This window comes from Carassius auratus, chromosome 16 (assembly GCF_003368295.1).
Source record: "Carassius auratus strain Wakin chromosome 16, ASM336829v1, whole genome shotgun sequence".
In the NCBI taxonomy this organism is placed as follows: domain Eukaryota; kingdom Metazoa; phylum Chordata; class Actinopteri; order Cypriniformes; family Cyprinidae; genus Carassius; species Carassius auratus.
In genome coordinates this window covers 5,048,379-5,065,401 of record NC_039258.1, presented here as the reverse complement: position 1 = coordinate 5,065,401, position 17,023 = coordinate 5,048,379, and the positions used below count along the sequence as shown (strand labels likewise).

Below are 17,023 nucleotides of genomic sequence, written 5' to 3'. Positions count from 1 at the left end.
ATATATTCCAAATTTAAGATTATACAAATAATATAGTTTTTTAAATATATTTCCAAAATCAATATTATAAAAAATATTATATAATCTATATATATAAGCAGATTTCCATCCCCATTTTCCCACATTAACAATATACTGCATCTATACTGCTTCTTCCACATGATCGCATCTTGACTGAACTACAAACAGGCATTGTAGACATCATCTGATGTCAGCAAGCAGCAGATGTTTAGAAACAAGCCATATGTTTTAAACACTTTTATGAGGCAAGATCCAGTAAACTTCATATCATCACATCTTTAACTCGCTCCTGGGCTCATTCTGAAAGCCGGCTCATCCGTTAGTGTTGAATAACTCAATAATCAGTTGATGACTCATACGCTGGGATGGAAAGCACCTTTGGGCAAACAGAGATCTCAGCATGCCTACAGCTAAAAAGCATGGAGGAATGATGATAAAAATATACAAGTGAGAGTCTAAAAATGAACATTTCATTATCTGCATTCCATAAAAGACTATGGAGCCTAGTGGACATACTGCTCATAGAGTCCTGTGAGAAAACAATATAATGTTTTCCCAGATTTAAACAAAAATCCTTTAAGCATTTTGCTGTCAGCATATCTTGGTTTAATAACATTTTATTGCACACTATCACACTCAAAAGTTCAGTAACTGTGAGTTAATAATACTTGTATTCAGCAAGAAAGTGTATTTTCAGTAGTGTATTTGGTTTAGGTTTTTTTTTTTAAATCAAGACAGAAAACTAACATAAGGGCATGCTTCTTGCTGAGGCTGCACCTCTGCTACATCAGTATCAATATAAAGTCAACACTTCAGGCATTATATAAACAGCCTTGGGCAACTGATAAAATACATACAACTTAGGATTTATCACATTATTTGTAGTTAATATATTTTCAGCCATACTTTTAAGGAAAGAATGTTTCTGATGTAATGTTAGTGTGCGTGTGCTTTAATGTTAGTTTGATGGGCTTTAGCTTATCTCTCGGTGAGAGAGGGCTACAGGCGCAGTCTGGCCTCGACAGATCAAAGCAGCATGTAAAAACCATGGTAAAGTGTCTCTGCGTTCCCTCGGGTGATAACAGGTGAGCCACTTTTCATTTCCCAGCACTCTCTAGTCTTGCCATCAACAAAGCCACATAACACAAGGTTATCAGCACTTCCCAGCATGCCCCACCCCAGATTAACACTAGGACAGAAGCTAATTTTGACAGTAAAATGTAAGAATGCCATATTGTAATGTCATCAGTGCTGGTTACAATGACACTAAATGTGCACAATAGCCCAAGAGAAAGAACTTCATAACGTGCAAAAGTGTTGACATTTATATATATATATATATAATATTTAATTGTATAAATTAAAATGATTACAATCAAAAACTTTTATATTTACATACTAGAGAGGAATAGGATTATAAGTTTTATTTTATCCTTATTTTCCTCATTTTATCTCATATAGAATTGCATAAAAATAAATTGATTGATAATAAATCAATAATTAAAATAATATAAATTAAATCATATATATATATATATATATATATATATATATATATATATATATATATATATATATATATATAAAATATTTAATTTATTTATTATAATTATAATATTCATTTACATTTAATAATATTATTATACTTAATATACACACACTCTATATATATATATATTACACACACACACACACACACACACACACACACACACACACACACACACACACACACACACACAGACACACACACACACACACACACACACACACACACACACACACACACACACACACACACACACACTTTCTACACATTTATTATAGAATAAAGTATAACCATTCATATAATATATAGCAAATCATTAAATGAATAATTACTTAAGCATAACACAGGAATATATAAAAACCTATGACCGCTTTAAAAGTTGTTAATCACAGACCGGTCATGAATGGCAGAAGTATTGAAGAAGATGTGGTCGTACCCTCAGCAGAGCTCAGTCTCTGGCTGCTCTGAGTCTGTTGGTCGTTCTCTCTCTGGGCCTGCTGGACGCTCTCTCGCTGCTCCTTGGCTTGTTGCATAGTGTGACTCTTCCACATCTTCCTCAGCTCCTCTACGTCTGTCTCTGAATCTCGGGTCGGTTTAGCCCCATCGGGGCTGCTTTCCTGACCCATGGCCTCCCCTGCTCCAGGGGCAGAGCTCTGAGGACCTGAGGAGGGGGCGACTCCTTCGGTCTGGCAGTGGGGTGGTTGCTGGTCGTCCCTGCTGGTGGGTGTGCTTGGCTGTTTCTGGCTGGGTTGTTTGGGCTGGGCAGTTTCGCTGGCTGGTTCTGTCTCCTCTGTATGGCTGCCCTCAGCTGTCTGAGGTTCCTGGAGGAGGGTCTGCACAGATTGGGACGAGGCTCCTGATGACCTGTCCTCCTGCTGTAGCTCCTCTGTTGACTGCCGCTCCTCCCGGATGGGCGAGAGCTCTGACTCGGTGAAGACGTCCTCTGAGATGGAGCCCTCAGTGCTGCGGGGGGCAGTGCTGGCGCTGTCATAACCCTCCCGCAGACGCTGATCCGTCTGATGAGAGCTTCCAGAGAACACGGCTTCAAAATCCCTGTGGCACAAACAGAGAGAATGAGAGATGCACCGTCTAGAAAATGATTATTGCACACGTAAAGGTCTTTACTGCTATCTCACAGTATTCTTCAATGGTAATAGCATAAATAATTATTCAGAGATAACGTTATATGCACTGCACAAAACTTAGTTTTGTCTGCATTTACATGAAAAAAAATACATATATACATATATAATCAAAATGGAAACTAAATTAAAATAGTTATGTTTTTAGATATTATTGTTAAGTGTCAATATTAATAATAATAATAATAATGTAAGAAAATAGTCATAATAAAATATTCTTCTTATTATTATTATTCATATTTAGAAGCTTCATTGAGTTTTCTCTGAAAATGATAAGGGTTTAATCAGACCACATTGCAATGCTCCATAAAAGGAACAAAAAGTATAACAATAGTACATTATTATTATTTTTTAACTAATATATAATTATGGGCTGAACATGACTCAATAGTTATAATATCATTGAATTTTGTAATAATAATAATGATAACAATGCTAATAATTATCGTTTCTTAATCTCCTTTTTTTTTTTTTTAGAAACTTCAATATTTTAATTAAAATATAAAAATAAAGACACTGTAAAATCTTTGAAGACTTCATACAACAACATAATATTAGCCCACTTTCAAATAACATGATGTTGTGTGGTGTTGTGAGACTTCGCTGGTATTGTACCATAAAATATGAGGTAATGTGACAACCATAACATGGTGTGCATGAAAATCAACTTTTTGCTTCCCACCACTGTGATGCTTCTGTGTCAAAATGCACAGCCTTCTTATCATTACTTATCATGTGAGAATCAGATGTGGCTTCTGTACTGCAGTAAAGCCACAGCCTGAGACTTCTGAAACACAAGGGCACAATGACGTGTGTCTGTCTGGATGGTACGTGGGAAGTGGATAGAAGTACATAATCAAAACCGTTTGGAGCAATTAATAAAAGTACAAGCAAACATAAAAGTGCGTAAATGAAAAGTAGGTCCCTCTGTCTGTACATCTGCAGAATCAAAGGCATCTATGCTTCACATCCACAACTGAGACCCTGCAGTGATCCCCGTCTGAGCTGAATAAAACACATCATCATTCATAAACCAACAGAGGATATAAATATCTGGGGGTGGAAACGCTGTTAAAATCATTAACTTCTTATTACAAATCGAATGGGTGAGTAATTCAGATGTAGGCGGCTGAATTCATGCTTCATTAACCTTAAAGTAAAAATCCATTTCCTCTATAATAAAGCTGAATGGTGGAATCTGAAATAATCATACAGAAGAGTGGTTCCTCATGCTCACCGCAGACAAAATACTGATTTGTCACATTTGAGAGATCGTCAATCTAGATAAGAGATCTGAAGATGAATCCAATTAATAACGTAACACAGCTGCAACTTTCATAATCAAAACCATTAGTCTGGTTGCTCAAGACATTTTTATATTTTTGTTTTTATGGCCTATGTGCCACCTGCAGGAGAGCCAGGACATGAACTCACTTTAGCATGTGAATCTTTGATTTGATTCGGGAAAAATGTTCGCAAATTCAAAATGATTCAGTTTGATTCATTTCAAAATGATATTGAATTTCGATTAATTATTTGATTCTGTATTTTATTAAATGCATCCATATGATAATTTGAATACTGGGCAAGTAATAGACGGTATGAAGTGAGAGGTCTTACGGTGGAATGGAGTCACGGATCTTGCTGTCAGTGATCTCTCTGTAAACGGCTGCGGACTGAACCTCATCCAGTGGACACATGATGCCGTACTCCTCACAGCCCCTCTCCAGAACCAGAGGGTCCGTCCGGTGAGGGTCAAACATGATGTTGTTGGGCGTCACCAGCAACACCCCGCTAACAACACCCTGTGACACAGGACACAACTACGTCAGATGATCAGCCACATGATTACACATCATGAATTACATCTAAATAATTATTTATATATACACAAGTATACTATATAAACAATCAAATGTAATATTTTATATTTCATAAAAAACTTTTTTTTCTTTATTAACAACCGTTCCAAAGTTTGGTTGCTAAAAGATTTAATGTTTTTTTTAAAGACATCTCTTATGCTTATCAAGCTATTTATTTGAGCAAAAATACAGTAAATGTTTACATTTTTTTTTAAATAGAAAGCAAAGCTGAATTTTCAGCATCATTACTCTCATCATTACTCTTTCTAAAATGCTGATTTGCTGCAACAGTGTTTAATATATATTTCTGGTGCAGGTTTTGATCAACACATTAATCAAAACATTTAAAGAGGAGTAATTTCCTGACAACTGAAAGTGCTACGAAGCCCACTGAATCATTCAGACGTTAATACTGACAACACAGCACAGGGAGAGGACTTTCAGAAGACTTATTCCTTTGCACAAAAGATGACAGTGGTAAAAGAGGAACGTCAAGTCTTTATTTTAAGTTTGAAAACAGCAGAAGTAACACAAAAGTAACCCAGAAAGGTAAGAAAAACTGAATTGTTTTTATTTTTTGGAATGGTCAATTACAATAACTGGCTCATAAAAGTCACATGTTTGTAAATCAGACCACAGTGTTCATGCTGTAGCTGCTCAGTGAATTAACTCTATAAATGCTGGGGTAAAACATAAGGGCAGCAGGCATGTTTTGACGGTGTGAGAGAAAATCATCTTCGCACTAACATCATTACACTCGCCAGGCATAGAGTATTCACTAAGGAGAACAGATCAGTGCTGGAGACAGCAGCTCAACTCCTACACTTAAAGCAAAACTTGGAGCTCCTCACTGTTTTGCAGTCTTTTGTTTCCCCAGAGGACAGAGGAAAAGCAGGGGTCTTATTAATGACTAACCGGAGGACTCCTTCATAAGTTAAGTTTTGTGCATAAAGCCGAATGCTGACTCACCTTGCCATCTGTGATGTACTTGCAGTTGATTTTGAGGAACTTCTCTGTCAGCGCCTCTTCTTCCTCCGAGGTGGAGGAAACCACACGGGACGGCCGCAGGGCAGAGAAGACGGGAGGGGCAGGAGCATCGGAGCGAGGAGGACCATTGGAGTCCTGAGAGACAGAGACGGGACAGATTACAGTGAGAAATAAAGAAACAACAGCCACTCGCCTGCATCACATCACCTCCAGTAAATAATAATGACTTTGGTTATTATATGATGATTACGTTTCTGACTCGATGGAGAGAATTTGACATCTTCCTCTCATCTTAACAACATAATCGATCTATCAATATTGAATTTTTCTGTAGTGGATTATATGGTACAGACTGTATCAAAGCACCTTTACAGAGCTCGCAGAACCCGAAATAGCAGAAGAGATTGTGGAAACTCTATGCAGACAGTTCAGATTCTGCTGTAAAGAGGCTCTGAAAGACAATACTGTCATTATTTAGCTCAAGTTAGCTCGGATCAATAATAGTGTGAAGTTAATCGATCAGCGTCAATGTTGCAAGATGTGATTCAGCGGTAAAGCAACAGTGTCATCATCCAGCTTTATTCACCTCATTTTTGTTAGATTTTTTCCTCCTATGAATGTAATGTTACAGTAATTTGATGTTTATTTATGATGACCTGTAGATTATATACACTACCATTCAAAAAGTGTCCAAATGAAATTCTTAGCAATGCATATTACTAATCAAAAATATATATGGTAGGGAATTTACAAAATATCTTCACAGAACATGATCTTAACTTAATATCCTAATGATTTTTAACATAAAAATCGATAATTTTATCCTATACAATGCATTTTTGGCTATTGCTACAAATCGTCTTATGCTACTTATGACTGGTTTTGTGGTCCTGGGTCACATATAATTTTTAACAAATTATTAAATCAGTCCAAAATATGAAAATAGAAAAAGAAATGGCTCCGGTACAATGTATATAATACATTATAATATTACAAGAGAGATCCATTTCAAATAAATTAACTTGCTATTCATCAAAGAACCATGAAAAAAACGATTTCCGCAAAAATATAAAGTATTGCAAGATAAGTTTTAGCATTGATAACAACATGACATGCAAATCAGCATATTAGAATGATTTCTGAAGGATCACGTGACACTGAAGACTGGAGTAATGATTCTGACAATTCAGCTTTGCATCATAAGAATAAATTAGATTTTAAAATAGATATGATCTTACATTGTAATATTTCACAATATAACAGTTTTTTTGCTGTATTTCTGATTAAATAAAATTAAAATGGGTGAACTTAAAAACACATCTTACAGAGGTCAAAACGTTTGACCAGTAGTGTATGTCAGCGAAAGTGAAACTAAAAACTGAAAAAAGAAACGTTTTGATCTCTTCCTGGACTGGTTCTGAAACAGGAAGCAGCACAGGACTCTGGGTAGTGGTGTGTGTGTTGGAGGAGGCATGAAAACTCACAGCCGACAGCGGGAGCAGAGAGTGGGTGCTGGGTCTCAGGCAAACACAACCTCCTGCCCACAGCTGTCTGCCTCTCTCCGCCACACACACACACACACATCTCTCAGAGCCGACTGGAGATACTGACACTGATGCACCAGTGCTGGGGTAGTGACTACACAAGAGACCACTGACTCTTCATGTCTCCTGCTCTTTCTTTCTCTCTATTCAGATCTGGCAGTGACAGTGTTTACAACAGAGAATCTGTCTCAACACATTATAAGGCTTTTGTGAAAATCTTACTCCTAAAACACACTAAGACACAATTAGACACTTACACACTATTTATCTGAATAACAGTAATTAAAGGCAAAGGTACATGATCAAGATACTTGAGTGCAATACCGATATGTAACACTATAATTAGCAACATTTTTCAAAGACATCCTTTAGTCATGCTTCAATTAATTATTAAAAGGATAGTTTATCCAAAAAGAAACATTCTGTCATCAATGAAAGTCAGAGAGGTACAATGTTTTTGGACCCCATTAAGTTTCACTGTATGAAAAGTATATAATATCTTGACAAAATCGTATCCAGCAACCGTTATAGATTTGAATGACATGAAGGAAAAATCATAAAGAGAATGTTTCTTTTTGGGAGAACTGAACCCTTAAAATGCACCACAATGCAGTATTACCACAAACAATCCACATTTGTAGAAATATTTTCAGAAAAATGTTAGATTTCAAGTTTAGAATATTTAGGAAATATAATATATCAACACTTTTCAAAGATTTGACACGATGACAATCAAAATCTGAATGTCTCCATGCCATTACTGTAGAACTGTATGAAGTGTACAGTATATCTGTGCTACAGATGTCTTGCATTAGATATATTTTTGAAGTATCTTAAACACAATACTGCAAAATACAGTAAAAGACATTAATAAAAAAATAAAAAAATATTATATATTATAAATATAAATATTGCATATTTTTCAATGTAATTAAAAAATGTCACATGGTCCTTCAGAAATTGTTCTACAGTTTACAGCTTATAAATCACACACAAAATCTGCGTATAAATAAAGACAAACATTTTTCCATGTTCAACAACATTTGCAATTAATATTTAGCATCCAAACCACTCCCGCCCTCCGGCCTTGACATCGCACATCCTGCGTGCCGTGACAGACCGGCCCACCCTTCAGATCCCAGAATAAGCAACCAGAGAGTCAAAACATGCCTTCATGAAACCCCGTTCACATTTAACACTCCCCGCCTCTTCCAAACACAGTCTGTCCTCCTCTGGCAGCTCAGGAAGAAGGCGTTCATCTCGAACAGCGCCGTGGGGACGGATGCCACCAGTGTAGCGTGCACGGAAACGCAAATAGCTTTGTGTATTTCCAGAACTGTGACGCGGCTTGCTGTTTATAGCTAGCTTCATTATCAAAGCCGTTATTAACCACCGGAATACAAGAGACACATCCAGTGGTCCCGGGAAGACATTAATTAGGAACTTAGTAAAAGTTTAAAAGAACAAATGACGCCTTCCCCACATGCTGTAGAGCTTAATTTACGATTTAGGGAAGAAATCACAGATTGGTATCTGTTCTAGGGATGTGGTGAACTACATAATTTAAAAACTATCTAGTCAGTATGTTTTCTGAACTACTTATAGACCAGTAGGTTTAAAAAAGCCCTGTACAATTGGGCATGACAGCAGAAGACGCATTTCTGAAAAACCTTTTTAGGTTTTGAAAATTCATTTTTGGCACAAATTTATGTGAAGTTGCTTTGGAAAAATGTGCTATCTGCCATGACAAATCATAATATATATAAACACTAAGAAAAATAAAAAAATAATGACAATCCATTTTTACAAAATAAAAAAAAAAGATTAACAAATATTTTTTTATGAACAAAAACTTAACTGATACAGTATAAAATGAATAAAAAAAATATAAAATGAAACAAAAATGTTATAAATAAAAATGAATAATATTTACTTACAAAAATATTTTATTAGATTATATTAAGATTTTTTTTTTAAAATAAAAAGACTTTAAAATAAAAATGTTATAAATTGAAAAACATAATAAAAATAATATTTGTACAAGAAATATATACAAATGACACGTCTTTTTTAAGCAAAAATGTTAAATGAAAAAGATAAGTGATTTTTTTTTAGAAACTAAAAGGTTATTAAAAAAGCTAGTCATTTGTATTTATATTATTTAAATATTATATTAAAACAAAACCTGACAAGTCATTTTTTTAAATAAAAAATTTATATAAATAAAAAACATTGTAAACAATGTTCACAAAAAAGAAGTGATTTTTACAACAATGTTTTTAAAAATTATATACAAATAAAAAAATTCAAAGTTATACAAAAAAAAAAGAAAAAAAAAAAAAAGTTTTCAGACCAAGAAACATAAATAAAAAAGTGAAGAAGGTGGCAATCCAGAATGGATGCTGCTCAATTCTGTAGACCAACCTAAAATGTTCCTCAAGTTTTCCAGTTTTGTTAAAATAAAGGGCATTTCAAGCACTTGTTTATCCCAGTAGCAGTCAATAATGACTAACAGACTGCCTCTTGCACAGGTGCTCAATTCATAAACAACATTACCGCACCACATCACAGCAATCAAAGCCACTTAATTACTGCGACAGGCCAGACTCAAGCACACAATGATAAAGTCTGCTGCACAAGAACAACAGCTTCTGAAGTCTTTGGGTCAAGAAAAACATGCATTCATTGCTTCTCCAAGAACATCTCATGATTTAAAAAAAAGCCACTGTGGGAGAGACAGATCAACAGATTTTCCTCTGGCTGGGTGACGTTTCTATTCGACATGGAGGAGGAGAAAAAGTGTAAAGTCTATCTTAATGTCCTCGAAGCCATCTGGAGCTTACCTACGCTGGGTTGATTTTACACGGCCCCAGTGAAATCCAGCCTGGAGGAGACCAGTAGCCGGATGTAAAACCTAAGCCTGGAAAAAGGCCACTAACCCTGACTGCAGGGCTGCACATGTGGGTGGTTGACATCCATGTGATCATTAGATCACCGCCGGACTGACTACACTCCACACACACCTTACAGTACTGTTCAACTTCACACACACCACATGTTCATGACTCATGTGCTATTAGTCTGAAGCAGTAGATGGGCCCTCAAATGCTTCACTGCTATGTAGCCATTATTATGAGAGCGAGTAACACGGCAGTCGGATGCTGTCAGCTGACTCGAAGATCAACAACAGCACTTTGAATCAACTGTCATCTGTGGATTTGCTTATATGCAGCTGTTTGCTGTGAAATATTACAACAACAACCTGCAGCTCCATCTGATGACCAGAAACGGGTTCTGCAGGGGAAAAGCCAAAATCTACCTGACAGATGTCACTGAAATAGGTGTCTACATTCTGCCTGGAGCCGTTCACATCCTTAGGTTTAGAAATGATTTGTTTCTATGGCAACGTGCAAGATCCCAAAATGGATCCATATGTGGTTTTGTTGTTATTGAAAGCAAAATACTTAATGTTTAATGACTGCATTAATTAAATCTTTAAAAGCAAAATATATACTATGGATAAAGTGAAATGCCATATAGGGAAATGTAGAGGTATATTACCATTTTTGAGGTCAGTAAGATTTTTTATTTTTTAAGAAAGAGGTCGCTTATATTCACCAAGACTGCACTTGATCAAAAAATGCAATAATTTTGTCAAATATTTTTACAATTTAAAATAACATTTTCTTTTTGAATATATTTCAGAAGTCATTCTAATATGCTGATTTGCTCCTCAACAAACATTTATTATAATTATCAAGGTTGAAAACAGTTGTGCTGCTTAATATTTTGTGGAAAGCAGGACATTTTTATCTTTGATGAACAGAATATTCAAATGAACAGCTTTTATATGAAATATAATTTTTTTTTGACATTATAAATGTCTTTTTTAAAATCAATTTAATCCATCCTTGCTGAATAAATATGTAAATTTCTTTCAAAAGCCTAACCTTTTGAATGGTATACATAATGTCACAATGAGCTGAAACTAACCATGAACTCATGCAAAGTGCAAATTTAACATCACACATAAACTCTGTTTCATGACGAGTAACACTGGGACAAAGTCACCTTTCCTGGTGTCAGCCAACACCAGCAGCCACTGGTAATTAACACTGGCTATCTCTCTAACACACACACACACACAGGCCTTCCTCCTCTTCTTTTCACCGCCAGTCTCTCACTCCCTCTCGTCTTCTCATGATGCAGACTAAATTTAGCATACAGCAGGAAGGGAGGGGGAGATCAGGACGATACAAGGCAAAAACTCCTCAGGAGACTCAATTCAAAGTCACCAGATTTCATAGACAGAGTCAATGCTGCTTGTATAGTCAGACTTCTGAATATCGGCATAAAGTCTGATCCACTCTGCAGCTTATTCTGAACAAGAACCACTCACTTAATACAGCTCAAGAACACATAGCCAAGTGTGGGTAACCAAGCTACGGACTTCTGTAGTATTTCAAGTCAAGTCTGCATTATTGTCAAGGTTCAGAGGTGCATGGGGAAAAAGAAGTCTGTGGTCACTGTCAACCGTTTGGTTACCAACATTCTTCCAAATATTTTCTTTTGTGCTCAACTGAAGAAAGAAACCACTTGAGGGTAAGTAAACCATGACAGAATTTTCATTTTATTTTTTGTTGAACTATCCCCTTCAAATAGCAGGGCATGAAAAAAACTAACATTTAAATTAATTACTTAAGACAATTTAATAAATAACTTTAAAAATAAAAACAACAAATAAATAAATAGTGTTCCTGTGGCTCAGTGGTAGAGCATTGCGTTAGCAGCGCAGAAGGTTGTGGGTTCGATTCCCCGGGAACATGTTAGGTAAAAAATGTTAGCTTTGTCACTTTGGATAGAACGTCTGCTAAATGCATTAATTTAATAAATAAAACTAAACAAACACACAAATGTTTACTATAGTATTTTATACCACTTGCACATTCCTCAACATATCCCTGTACCACGGAAGAAGCCTAACTGGCTAATATAACTACTATAACACATTACAGCAGCATGCACTTCTGAAAGCAAATAAAATGCACTCTGTGGTCAGCGTTCACTATTGCCCTTCATTACGCACAAACATGCCAGGGCATCCACTTTAATAATTAATACAAGCCCAGTCTGTAGCACCGCAATAACAGCTCCATAATTAAAAGATTGTTACAGTCTAGGAAAAGAGCTGTTTGCTTTACTAAAGTGCTTTTTTTACTCGACTGAATCAAAGTGCACCTGGGTGATGCTCACCCTGCCTTGTCTTTTGGAGGACTCTGTAGTGTGCATGGAGAAGGCTCTCTGGCTGAGGAGGTCAATGAGCGCCGCTGCTTGTTCTGAGAGCTGTCTACATAGACACCACCTTTTTAAGGGTCAGCACATGTTAGAAATAGATGAACACAAATGCTTCTAGCTACACAAGCTCCATTTTGTCATCAAAATGCTAGACAGAAATTTATAATACTTGAAAGTAGGTATTGCATTCTCAGAATTGCCACAAGGGGTGCTGTACTGAAAATGAGCATAAACCCCTTTCACACTGAGATTCCAGATAATACACATCAGGTAATGTGTCCTGGCAATTGTTCCAGGACCGTTAGATTTTGGTTCATTCACACTGCCAGTGATTTCCCGGAATCTGTGCGCGCATCGCACACAACCCGTAAAGGTCACGTAATGACACGTTACATCAGGGTGATGACGAAAACGTTAGTCGAAAACGAAAACAATAGGCACGTTAACTTTCACTAAAACTGCTGAATGATCTCAGGGTTCAGCGCGGATAGTGAAGATTTATTATACGCGACTTTGGGCTTTTTTTTTTTTTTAGTTGCGTGAAAAAATCCCGGGTTGTGTTTTTTTTGAGCTCATTTTTAAAAAATATGGTTGCTTGTTAGGGAAATCTGACAAGCAACTTTGTTTCTTTATTTATGTATGTAGGACTTTTCAATATTGAATGAATTGAAGGCTCCCATGTATAAAATATCTCTTGGCTTCTTGAATTCATTTTGTTACAGAGCTTCTTGAAATGCATTCTGGGATTGCTCTCTATGAAGAGAGAAGAGTGAAATTTTGGCTAAAACAAGGTGCCGTCATGTCAGAACATGTACGCCTACAATGCTGTCTAGGTAGGTAGCTGACTGGATTTTGTAGCAGGTCAGGAATCCTCATTTGATTCCTAGTACAGCACCTGTATCAGACTGCTAGACACATCACAGCCTTCTTTTCCCAGAGGAATGGTCTAAATAGATATGTGTGAAAGAAACTAAAAGGGACGGGAGCATCTTAGGCTGCGCGCACAAGTGGGCAGGTTTGCAACCGGCACCGTCGCAGCAGTCACTATGGAGACCAGGCGGCAGCCAGGTAAACGGGCCTCTTCTTTATAAGATGCTGAAGGTAAAGCCTTTTATTACAAAACAGAAATTCAACAACAAACCTACTGAGAGCGTGTAACATGAGCACAGTTACTCCACAGGAAAAAAGTAAGTGACCAAGTCTGGGCAATAAACAGAATATTCCATATTTTTCTAACAATCTTCATTAAATTAAGCAATTGTAATTGCAATTTGAATATTAAGTTATCTTATTGTCATTAAACATTAAACTAATGAAAAGAGTGATTCATTAGACAATTTTTATTTTTATACACACACATAATTTACATGTAGTAATTAATTAAATATATTTAGTTCATAATATATATTTATCAATATAAGCACAAATAATATATTTAATACTTTTATTATATTTATTGAATTACAATATATATGCATTGCATATATGTGTGTAACTATACACACACACACACACACACACACACACCCTTCAAGACATTTTAGAGCACGTTCTTAAATATTGATTACATATTTTAAAATCTCTATGGCCCAGTCCTATTCACCACACCAGAACGGTCTAATTTCTTAGGGATTTAGATGAAGTGCATAAGAATGAGGGCAAGTCGACACAGCTCATGGCAGATATTTGAATAGAGAGGGTGTGTAAATATAATGTTTGACAGTGAAAAACCACAGCCTTGAGCCAGGTGATCTCAAAACCAGCTCAAAAGCAGATTTACAGAATTACATCCATTTGTGTCATATAAATATTTTATGTATCCACCTGTTCTTCTTTGTTTACTATTAGATCAACAGTGATATAATTGTCTGGGTATTTAAAGTGAAGCGTGTAATTTGCCATGCATTCACCAAGTTCTCAAACAGTTTTCCTGCAGACTAACTGGGATACAGCTGGGTGTTTTACCAAAAAACTTGTTGACCTTAAGTTATTTTATTAAACAATTACAGCTCCTATTCCTCTGACAGACACAGACCTTAAAAACATAATGGAGAGTTTTTCTGCAAGACCGGCATTCTTCCTATCAGCTGATGGAAAACAAAGCACAGTGTTTCCTGACTAACAATGACAGCATCAGCTGTCAGCTCATGATTTCACGGATCCATGAAGTTTCTTTCACATGAATCCTGTAAGCAAGAAAGCACAAGATACATAAGCTTCTGAAAAATAGCCAGAGATCCCTCGGTGTGAACTCATGGCATTCGCAGGGCGTGTGTGATTGTGTGAGAGTCCCTCCAGAGCACAGGTTAAATGATGAGGCTGTGTGGTGTGAAGAGGGAAATGTCACATACTGTGGTCACTTTTTCCAGGTCAGCTTCTGAGGAGGTGGGAGACAGAGGGCTGCTGGGACTGAAGGAGGGAGAGCTGCCCGCACTGGACACGTACTCTGGATCAGGAACATAAAGAACCTGCAAACACAACCGCAATGGAATGCTTCACAAACACCAGCCAGATACTGCATGCATACACACACACACACACACACACACACTGATCTAGCTATGTAATTGAGGTTTGCCAGAATAATTTCAGGACATTTTTAGCGAACATTTTTAGCAAGTTTGTCCCCAAATGTAAAAGTAAAACACACACACACACATAGACAAAAGTAAGGTTTACTAGTATTTACCTAAGACTTCCATTATATTTTGTTTGGGCTGTCAACTGTTGATTGATAAATAAAACAATATAGTCATAATACCAATTAACACAGAAGATAATTGACTCGTCATTTTAAATTAATAATTTGTAAAAATGTTCCATTGAGAGATTAATAATAGATTTTTTTTCCACAAAATTACATTTTTAAATATAAGAAATACAAACTTAATAAAATAATTTAATAATATTGTAATTTCAGAAATATTTTATATGTTAAACATTTTCTGCGCAGATCTAATAAAATCAAGTCAAGTCTGCTTTATTGTCAATTCTTCCACATGTACACACAGAGAGAATTGAAATTGCGTTAGTTTCAGATCCTTGGTGCATAAAGATAACACTAACACAGTAGAGCATAAAAATACAGATACAGATAGATACATCATGTTACACATTCAGTGTTTTTCCCCAAACGTTCACTTAAAATATAACAGATTATGTTTGCGTGAATACCTAAATATATTTAGCCTGCTGTAAATCTGTGTATAGATTGTGTATAGGATTAGAGTCATCTTTATGAGAGCGCTTCAGATGACACATACTCCTCTCAGAAATCATACAAATAAAGACACTTTTAGATGTTTAATTACTATTTGGAGCACTGGGATCGCTAGACGACAACTTAATGAACTAATTTTTTGTGAAAATCTCAAATTATTCTTAACATTTTTCACTTTTTTGTAGCTCAAAATTAGCCCATGAGCATTACTACTCATTTTGCCAGCACAGGTCACACACATACATACCAAATCCACTATAATTGTATGAATTAGTGGTGGATTTGATATATGAACTCAAATAATATTGTTTTAGTGTTACTGAATGTAGTTTTAAGTGTTTTTAGGCGACAATGTACTTGTTTAGACTTCAAATGTGTGGTTTGTTAATAAAGATGATGTCTATTTGAAAATCTGCTTCGATGTTTTCTGACATGTTAGCTCCAGGGTGTCAGCAGCCTGTGGCCTTGTGCCTAAGGCCAAATCACAGCCGTGCCAATATACAGCCATACTGCATGGCTAATTGTGTGATACTGCTCATACAGACACACACAAATATATATATATATATATATATATAAAATATGTAAAATCATAGTCACCAACTTCTCATGGTAATTTTTTAATACTCTCCTGAACACAAAAACATTAAAATACACACATTTTTGATGAAATGTTTTCTCTCATGCCAAACTGTTAAGGCACAGAGAATAAATCAGAAATCAAACGTCTCAAAGTTCAATGCATCAAACATGATCTCTCCCGGTGCTCCTCAGATCTCTGAACACAGAACAGGTGTTAGTGTTAGTGTGCAGGGCAGTGGAGTCAGTGTTGAGGAGCTATTGAGAGAGCCGAAGCGCTGGGGAGGATTACGCTAATGGAAGGAGCCGCAGAGTTTGGTCACGTGATCTGTGCTGAGAGCCCTCCAGCTGTACTGTATCAGGTGGCGGTCGACCATCTCCAGCGCCTGACTCTATCTATTACCCTCTCATTACTGCGCTCGCCGCCACGTGAATATCAACGATCCGGACTTTAGCTTTGCTTAACATGTATTCGTGAAGAGACGCAATACTGGAGTGGTTTAGTAAGAGAGCGTTCATAACTGCTCATGCACTGACTGGAACAGAGAAGTCATTAATCACTCCATCTATCTGGTTAAATGTCATACTGGCCAAGAATTGATATGCAGCTGCACTATATTAAACAGTGAGAGACTGAATCTTTGTATAACGTGTGGTGGAGATCTTATGGTAAGGAAGAGAAGATTTGTAATGAAAGTCTGCAGATAAAGCCTGCCATGAATTCAGTTTAGAGTGTGTGATTTTTGTAACACCATAACCAACATAAAATGGCATTACTAACCTTTATTACTTCTGTAAAGCAATGCATTTCACAGCAAAACATG

The 17,023-nt window shown here is 36.3% G+C and overlaps 1 protein-coding gene across 4 annotated transcripts in view; it reads right to left on the bottom strand.

The window, feature by feature from the left end:
- The window catches only part of oxr1a (oxidation resistance 1a), a 123,517-nt gene that overhangs the window by 16,076 nt on the left and 90,418 nt on the right, over positions 1–17,023 (bottom strand). For all 4 annotated transcript variants that reach the window (XM_026283515.1, XM_026283514.1, XM_026283516.1 and 1 more), the window contains 4 exons: positions 14,752–14,868; positions 5,544–5,696; positions 4,333–4,517; positions 2,007–2,623 (listed from right to left, as the gene is read on the bottom strand). In XM_026283515.1, coding sequence (XP_026139300.1) covers positions 2,007–2,623; positions 4,333–4,517; positions 5,544–5,696; positions 14,752–14,868 — 1,072 coding nt within the window. The remainder of the gene's footprint in view (positions 1–2,006; positions 2,624–4,332; positions 4,518–5,543; positions 5,697–14,751; positions 14,869–17,023) is intronic.